We start from the raw sequence: 9,077 nt of genomic DNA on the forward strand, positions 1-9,077 counted from the left end.
CCTGGCAGAGCCCAAACTGGGCGTCACTGAGCAAGTTATTGCTGAGTAGCTGCTGCTTGATCACTCTGTCGATAGTTCATATTTATCTTCTCAAGTCAGCATTGGCAGCAGCAGCAGTTCCCAACTCTAATGCATCTCACATAAACACACACACACACACGTGTGTACACACACACACACACACACACACACACACACACGTGTACACACACACACACACGTGTACACAGACACACACGTGTACAGTCACACACACACACGTGTACAGACACACACGTGTACACAGACACACACGTGTACAGACACACACGTGTACAGACACACACACACACGTGTACACACACGTGCACACACACATGCGCGCGCACACACGTGCACACACACGTGCGCGCACACACACACGTGCACACACACACGTGCGCGCACACACACGTGCGCGCGCACACACACGTGTACACACACACACGTGTACACACACACACACACACGTGTACACACACACACACACGTGTACACACACACACACACACCCAAACATGTACAGACACACACACACGCACATACTCCCATCCCACATTCTCACTCGCACACAGACACACACACCACCAGTTAAACATGTTAAAGATTTACAATGTGCCCTTCTGGCTGATGGAATACACAATGCATTGATGATACTTCGTGAACAATTCCATTGGCTCATGTTTCCTGAATCACAGGCTGTGGCTGGTGAGGACACAGCATGGTCAGTCTCTCGCCCACTAAATCCTAATTCAAACTGGACAAGGAGCTGCGTCGGGATAAATCCACATTACTGGCACTCAGAGTTTTCGACTCAGCAAGGCTACTTCGAGATTGCTGAAGAGACAGAGAGAGAGAGAGAGAGAGGGAGAGAGAGAATAGAGAAAAAAATGAGAAACACAAACGTCCAGAAAATAGGAGGCAGTGATAAATGGTGGGGTGGTGGGGGGGGGCCGGAGGAGGAGGGAGGTGGATTGGGGGGGTAAGGAGACGGATTGGGAGGTGGGGGGAGCAGGAGGGAGACAGACTGGGGGTGGAAGGGAGACAGTGGGGGGTGAGGGAGACAGACTGGGGGGGACGAGGGAGATAGACTGGGGGGGGGACGAGGGAGATAGACGGGGGGGTGAGGGAGATAGACGGGGGGGACGAGGGAGATAGACGGGGGGGGACGAGGGAGATAGACGGGGGGGGGGAGACGAGGGAGATAGACTGGGGGGGTGAGGGAGACGGACGGGGGGAGGGAGAGTGTGAGTGAGAGAGACAGACGGGGGGAGGGAGAGTGTGAGTGAGGGAGACGGATGGGGGGAGGGAGAGTGTGAGTGAGGGAGACGGACGGGGGGAGGGAGAGTGTGAGTGAGGGAGACGGACGGGGGGGAGGGAATGAGGGAGACGGACGGGGGGAGGGAGAGTGTGAGTGAGGGAGACGGACGGGGGGAGGGAGAGTGTGAGTGAGGGAGACGGACGGGGGGAGGGAGAGTGTGAGTGAGGGAGACGGATGGGGGGGAGGGAGAGTGTGAGTGAGGGAGACGGACGGGGGGAGGGAATGAGGGAGACGGACGGGGGGGAGGGAGAGTGTGAGTGAGGGAGACGGACAGGGGGAGGGAGAGTGTGAGTGAGAGAGATGGACGGGGGGAGGGAATGAGGGAGACGGACAGGGGGAGGGAGAGTGTGAGTGAGGTAGACGGACAGGGGGAGGGAGAGTGAGAGTGAGGGAGACGGACGGGGGGGAGGGAATGAGGGAGATGGACGGGGGGAGGGAGAGTGTGAGTGACGGAGATGGACAGGGGGAGTGAGAGTGTGAGTGAGAGAGACGGAAGGGGGGAGGGAATGAGGGAGACGGACAGGGGGAGGGAGAGTGTGAGTGAGGGAGACGGACGGGGGGAGGGAGAGTGTGAGTGAGGGAGACGGACGGGGGGAGGGAATGAGGGAGACGGACAGGGGGGAGGGAGAGTGTGAGTGAGGGAGACGGACGGGGGGAGGGAGAGTGTGAGTGAGAGAGACGGACGGGGGGAGGGAATGAGGGAGACGGACAGGGGGAGGGAGAGTGTGAGTGAGGGAGACGGACGGGGGGAGGGAGAGTGTGAGTGAGGGAGACGGACGGGGGGAGGGAATGAGGGAGACGGACGGGGGGAGGGAGAGTGTGAGTGACGGAGATGGACTGGGGGCGGGAGAGTGTGAGTGAGGGAGACGGACGGGGGGGAGGGAATGAGGGAGACGGACAGGGGGAGGGAGAGTGTGAGTGAGGGAGACGGACGGGGGGAGGGAGAGTGTGAGTGAGGGAGATGGACGGGGGGAGGGAATGAGAGAGACGGACGGGGGGAGGGAGAGTGTGAGTGACGGAGACGGACGGGGGGAGGGAGAGTGTGAGTGACGGAGATGGACGGGGGGAGGGAATGAGGGAGACGGACTGGGGGAGGGAGAGTGTGAGTGACGGAGACGGACTGGGGGAGGGAGAGTGTGAGTGACGGAGACGGACTGGGGGAGGGAGAGTGTGAGTGAGGGAGACGGACGGGGGGGAGGGAATGAGGGAGACGGACAGGGGGAGGGAGAGTGTGAGTGAGGGAGACGGACGGGGGGAGGGAGATTGTGAGTGACGGAGATGGACAGGGGGAGGGAGACGGACGGGGGGAGGGAGAGTGTGAGTGAGGGAGACGAACGGGGGGAGGGAATGAGGGAGACGGACGGGGGGAGGGAGAGTGTGAGTGACGGAGACGGACGGGGGGAGGGAGAGTGTGAGTGACGGAGATGGACGGGGGGAGGGAATGAGGGAGACTGACTGGGGGAGGGAGAGTGTGAGTGACGGAGACGGACGGTGGGAGGGAGAGTGTGAGTGACGGAGATGGACGGGGGGAGGGAATGAGGGAGACTGACTGGGGGAGGGAGAGTGTGAGTGACGGAGACGGACTGGGGGAGGGAGAGTGTGAGTGGCGGAGACGGACTGGGGGAGGGAATGAGGGAGACTGACTGGGGGAGGGAGAGTGTGAGTGACGGAGATGGACGGGGGGAGGGAATGAGGGAGACTGACTGGGGGAGGGAGAGTGTGAGTGACGGAGACGGATGGGGGGAGGGAGAGTGTGAGTGACGGAGATGGACGGGGGGAGGGAATGAGGGAGACTGACTGGGGGAGGGAGAGTGTGAGTGACGGAGACGGACTGGGGGAGGGAGAGTGTGAGTGACGGAGACGGACTGGGGGAGGGAGAGTGTGAGTGACGGAGATGGACTGGGGGCGGGAGAGTGTGAGTGAGGGAGACGGACGGGGGGGAGGGAATGAGGGAGACGGACAGGGGGAGGGAGAGTGTGAGTGAGGGAGACGGACGGGGGGAGGGAGAGTGTGAGTGAGGGAGATGGACGGGGGGAGGGAATGAGAGAGACGGACGGGGGGAGGGAGAGTGTGAGTGACGGAGACGGATGGGGGGAGGGAGAGTGTGAGTGACGGAGATGGACGGGGGGAGGGAATGAGGGAGACTGACTGGGGGAGGGAGAGTGTGAGTGACGGAGACGGACTGGGGGAGGGAGAGTGTGAGTGACGGAGACGGACTGGGGGAGGGAGAGTGTGAGTGACGGAGATGGACGGGGGGAGGGAATGAGGGAGACTGACTGGGGGAGGGAGAGTGTGAGTGACGGTGACGGACGGGGGGAGGGAGAGTGTGAGTGACGGAGACGGACTGGGGGAGGGAGAGTGTGAGTGACGGAGACGGACGGGGGGAGGGAGAGTGTGAGTGACGGAGATGGACGGGGGGAGGGAATGAGGGAGACTGACTGGGGGAGGGAGAGTGTGAGTGACGGAGACGGACTGGGGGAGGGAGAGTGTGAGTGGCGGAGACGGACTGGGGGAGGGAGAGTGTGAGTGACGGAGACGGACTGGGGGAGGGAGAGTGTGAGTGACGGAGATGGACGGGGGGAGGGAATGAGGGAGACTGACTGGGGGAGGGAGAGTGTGAGTGACGGAGACGGACGGGGGGAGGGAGAGTGTGAGTGACGGAGATAGACGGGGGGAGGGAATGAGGGAGACTGACTGGGGGAGGGAGAGTGTGAGTGACGGAGACGGACTGGGGGAGGGAGAGTGTGAGTGGCGGAGACGGACTGGGGGAGGGAGAGTGTGAGTGACGGAGACGGACTGGGGGAGGGAGAGTGTGAGTGACGGAGACGGACTGGGGGAGGGAGAGTGTGAGTGACGGAGACGGACGGGGGGGAGGGAATGAGGGAGATGGACAGGGGGAGGGAGAGTGTGAGTGAGGGAGACGGACGGGGGGAGGGAGATTGTGAGTGACGGAGATGGACAGGGGGAGGGAGACGGACGGGAGGAGGGAGAGTGTGAGTGAGGGAGACGAACGGGGGGAGGGAATGAGGGAGACGGACGGGGGGAGGGAGAGTGTGAGTGACGGAGACGGACAGGGGGAGGGAGAGTGTGAGTGACGGAGACGGACTGGGGGAGGGAGAGTGTGAGTGACGGAGACGGACGGGGGGAGGGAGAGTGTGAGTGAGAGAGACAGCAGGGTTGAATTGAGGTACAGAGGGGGTGAGATGAATGCTGAAGTATTTGAAGGTGGTGATTTGTAGCAGACAGCGATTACAGGGAGGAAGCGTGTACAGACAGCCAGGGATACAATGGGTAAAGGACACAGCTCATCAGAATTACTGGCTCACGCAGCATACAGGAGGCTGTTCAGCCCCACTGACCCTGTGCCACCTCTTGGGCCCATACCACCTCAATCAGGACCTGTCAGGCTGCACTGCTCTATCGAGAGCAGCTGCTTCTCCAGCACCTCTGCATCACACCAGCCCAGGCAGTTTACCCTAGCGATTCTCCCCTGCACACTCTCTGCTGCCTTCCTGCACAGCATCAGGACAAGGCCATTCAATCCCTCCTGACTGTGCTGTCATTCTATCAGAACATGGTTGATGTGTGGCCTAACTCCATCGACCTGCCTTTGGCCCATGGCCCTGCTGAATAAAAACATTCTCTCTCTGTCTCTCTCAGATTTAAGATGAACAACAGATCCAGCATCCACTGCCGTTTGTGGAAGAGAATTCCCACCCTGTGCGTGTAGAAGAGCTCCCTGACACCTCTCCTGTACGGTCTGGCCCTCGTTCCCAGGCTCATTCTAGAATCCCAAACCAGTGGGAAAAAAGCTCCTCTGTATTAACTCTATATTTTCCTGTTAATTGCGCGGAGACCAAAACTGCGCACAGTACTTCAGTTGTGACCGCACTAATCTCCTTGCTTCACGCTCTCAGTCCCTCCTGTGAACAGCATTCACCATTCTGTTGGTCTGTTTAACAACCTTCCCACCACTGGGCTGACCAACGATCCCGAAACTTTGAGGAACTGGGTTCAAATCCCACCAATGCTGCTCGGTGAGTATCCATTCAATAAGTAAAAGCTGAAACTGAAGAAGTGTGTAAGCAAGACAGCGATCAGCAATAGTCATTAAAAACCTTCAGGTGGGTCCAGTCCAGACTAGACACATCTCCAGACTCTCAGCAACATGGCAGCATTGTAGCTAACAGATAGGCTGTGAGCGAGACTCTCGGTTCACGTCTGGAATACTGCGTACAATTTTGGTCTCCCTGCTGTAGGGAGGATGTTAGTAAACTGGAGAGGGTGCAGAAGATATTTACCAGGATGGACTGGGGGGTGTTTGAGCTACAGGGAGAGGGTGAATAGACTGCAGCTTTGTTCCCTGGAGTGTCGGGGGGTGGAGGGGGTGACCTTATAGAGGTTTATAAAACCATGAGGGGCATGGAGAGGGTGAATAGACAAGGTCTTTTCCCCCCAGGGTGGGGGGAGTCCAAAACTAGAGGGGGCACAGGGTTAAGGTGAGAGGGGGAAGATTTAAAAAGGGACCTGAGGGGTATTTTTTTTTCATGCAGAAGTTGGTTTAAAGTTTTTTGAGAAGATTTGCAAGCTCTGTGGTGTGTGAGCGGAATGAGCTGCCAGAGGAAGGGGTGGGGGCTGGTACAGTTACAACATTTAAAAGGCATCTTTCCGTGGATAGGAAGGAGTTAGAGGGATAGGGGCCAAATGCTGGCAAATGGGACTGGATTATTTTAGGATATTTGGTCAGCATGAACAGGTTGGGCTGAAGGGCCCGCTTCCACGCTGTACATCTCAATGGGGATTAGGAATGAGCAATACATGCTGGGTCTTGCAGAACCTTGCCATAAGTGAGTGTTTTACACACAGATCCCTTCAGTTCTTCTCAGTTCCCTGTGACAACTGGCTCATTTGATTCAATCTGCCTCTCATCACTCTCCTCCCTACCACATGCATCTCCTCACATTTCGCTGACCCTTTCACCAGGCTGCCCACATCCTCCTCCTGCAGTCTACTGCTACGTTCCTCACCAATGTCCACATTTCCCACTGTTCTACCCTTAAACTGTGAAATGACGTCCCGTACATCTGGGAACCAGACTTGAGAACAGCACTCTAACACACACCTCTGGGAACATCACCGTTCTGGAAAAACACAGATCGCATCAGCACTCCACGCATCTCTCTCTTCCAATATTATTAAACTTAGGAGCAGGAGGCCATTCAGCCCATTGAGGCTGCTCTACCATTCAATGATCTGATCATCCTCATTTTCCTGCCTTTTCCCCCATAGCTCCTCGATTCCCCTTCCTGATTAAAAATCTCTCCCTCTCAGCCTTGTATATACTGAACAACCCAGTCCTGACAGCCCTCTATGGTAAAGAATTCCATGGATTCACTCCCTTTGGAGAAAAGAAATTCCTCCCCATCTCCATATTCAATAGGCAAACGCTCACACAGAGATGATTCTCTCTGGTCCCCTTCTCTCCCACAAGCGGAGCAACCTCTCCACATCTTCCCTGTCTCGTCCCCTGAAGAATGTGTATGTTTCCATAGGGTCACCTCCCTCTTTTCTAACCTCCAACGAGTACAGGTCTGACCGACTCAACTCCCCTCGTTAGACAGTCCCTCCGTCCCCAGGATCAGCCGAGTGCAACTTCTCTGGACTGCCTCCCATGCCAGTCCGTCTTTCCTTAGATAAGGGGCCCCTAAACTGTTCACAGTATTCCAGGTGCGATCTGACCAGCACCTCATACAGTTTCAGCAAAACTCCCCGTTTTTATTCTGCATTGCCTTGAAATAAAGGCCCAGATTCCACTGGCCTTCCCTACGACCTGCTGGGTTTGGATGCTAGCTTCTGGCGATTCATACGCTCAGTCTCTCTCCACTTAAGTAACGTTCAGCTCCTCTACTCTTCCTGTCAAACATTGCCCAAGGCTCTTCTGCTGCCCACTCACTCAATCTGTCTCCCATCAGGTCAACAACTGCGCTCCAAAAGCTTGGGATTTCAAATGAACCTGCTGGGCTATAACCTGGTGTCCGGTGATTTCAGATCTTGTCCACCCCAGTCCAACACCAACACCCCCACATCCTCGGTCTACACTGTCACTCTCACACTGCAAGGGGAGGGGGACGGGCTGGAGGAGAAGGGGAGGGGGAGAAGGGAAGGTGGGGGGGTGGGAGGAGGAAAGGGGGCGCGGGGGGAGGAGGGAAGTTGGAGGGACGGGAGGAGGAAAGGGGGCGCGGGGGGAGGAGGGAAAGTGTGGGGGGGTGGGAGGAGGAAAGGGGGCAGAGAGGAGGCAAGGGGGCGCGGGGGTGGAGGACGGGACGGCAGATGGGTGGGAGGTAGGAAGGGGGCGTGGAGGAGGGAAGGGAGCACCGGGGTGGTGGGAAGGGGGCGTGGAAAAGGATGCGAGGGGAAGGAGGGAAGGGGGTGAGGGGAGGACGGGAGGGTGGATGGGAGGGTAGGAGGTGGGAGGAGGGAAGGTGGCGCAGGGGAGGAGGGAAGGCGGATGGGAGGGTGGGAGGCAGGAGGAGGGAAAGGGGCGCGGGGGGAGGAGAGAAGACAGCGCTGGAGAGGAGGGAAGGGAGGGCGGGAGGAGGGAAGGTGGCACGGGGGAGGAGGGAAGGGAGGGTGGGAGGGCGGATGGGAGGGAAGGTGGCACGGGGGGGAGGGAAGGTGGCGCGGGGGAGGAGGGAAGGCGATGTGGGGAGGAGGGAAGGGAGGGGAGGAGGAGGGAAGGGAGGGGGAGAAGTATGGGAGGGCAGACGGGAGGGTGGGAGGTGGGAGGTGGGAGGGTGGCACGGGGGAGGAGGGAAGGCGATGTGGGGAGGAGGGAAGGGAGGGGAGGAGGAGGGAAGGGAGGGGGAGAAGTATGGGAGGGCAGACGGGAGGGTGGGAGGTGGGAGGGTGGCACGGGGGAGGAGGGAAGGCGATGTGGGGAGGAGGGAAGGGAGGGGAGGAGGAGGGAAGGGAGGGGAGGAGGAGGGAAGGGAGGGGGAGAAGTATGGGAGGGCAGACGGGAGGGTGGGAGGTGGGAGCAGGGAGTGCTAACGCTCTTACCTCAAGAGTTTCCACTCCACTTTTATTCAAGAAGTTGAGTGAGCTTGCTCTCTTCATCCTGGGGGGGAGGGGGGGCAAAGTGAGGAGCTGTCGTTAGTAGCTGTGGACAGAGACAGGGGCTAAGTTGGTGCGATGGTGGGACACCTACCCGGGGTTTCTTGGCTCCTGAGGGCTGCTCCCCTGCAGTTTCTTCACCAACATCCCGCTCTTACGCAGTAAGGCATCTCGAATCTTCCCGAGAGAGCCACTCCTCTGGAGAGACCCGTTTCCATCCTGGAGATGGACCAGAGAGAACTCAGACCCGAATGGAGTGACAACCCCTTACCCAGAGTTCTCCTGAGATCCCCCACCCCTAAAACCAGGTACACCGTCATGCCACACTAGGCCCAGACAGCTTGGGTTCAGCAGAAGCCCATTCGCCCCACTGTCACTGTGCTATCCCTTCACAAGAGCTCTGTATGTTGCCCCGCTCCCCTACCTCCTTGACAAGCTATCCCACAATTCCCCAACTCCACAGCCACCACATGACATCCTGAGGCCTCACAACTCAGGAGAGTCATTTCTTTATTGCACCACACTTCCTGTTTTAATGGGGGCAATGAACAGCCAACTTTAGCACAGCAAGATCCAACATACAAAATTAGCTTCAGCGCCCCAGGCAGGAGGCCCCCTGCTCATC

The 9,077-nt window shown here is 58.4% G+C and overlaps 1 protein-coding gene across 1 annotated transcript in view; it reads right to left on the minus strand.

Moving 5' to 3' along the window:
* Positions 1-460: 460 nt before the first annotated feature.
* LOC125450452 (kinesin light chain 2-like) overlaps positions 461-9,077 on the minus strand; it is a gene marked incomplete at its 5' end in the record, with an annotated part of 44,039 nt that continues 35,422 nt past the window's right edge. Inside the window, 3 exons of the mRNA XM_048526451.2 lie at positions 461-855; positions 8,399-8,456; positions 8,547-8,671. Of these exons, the coding sequence (XP_048382408.1) occupies positions 766-855; positions 8,399-8,456; positions 8,547-8,671 (273 nt within the window). The remainder of the gene's footprint in view (positions 856-8,398; positions 8,457-8,546; positions 8,672-9,077) is intronic.

The sequence above is a fragment of the Stegostoma tigrinum genome, unplaced genomic scaffold (assembly GCF_030684315.1).
Source record: "Stegostoma tigrinum isolate sSteTig4 unplaced genomic scaffold, sSteTig4.hap1 scaffold_452, whole genome shotgun sequence".
NCBI classification, from domain to species: domain Eukaryota; kingdom Metazoa; phylum Chordata; class Chondrichthyes; order Orectolobiformes; family Stegostomatidae; genus Stegostoma; species Stegostoma tigrinum.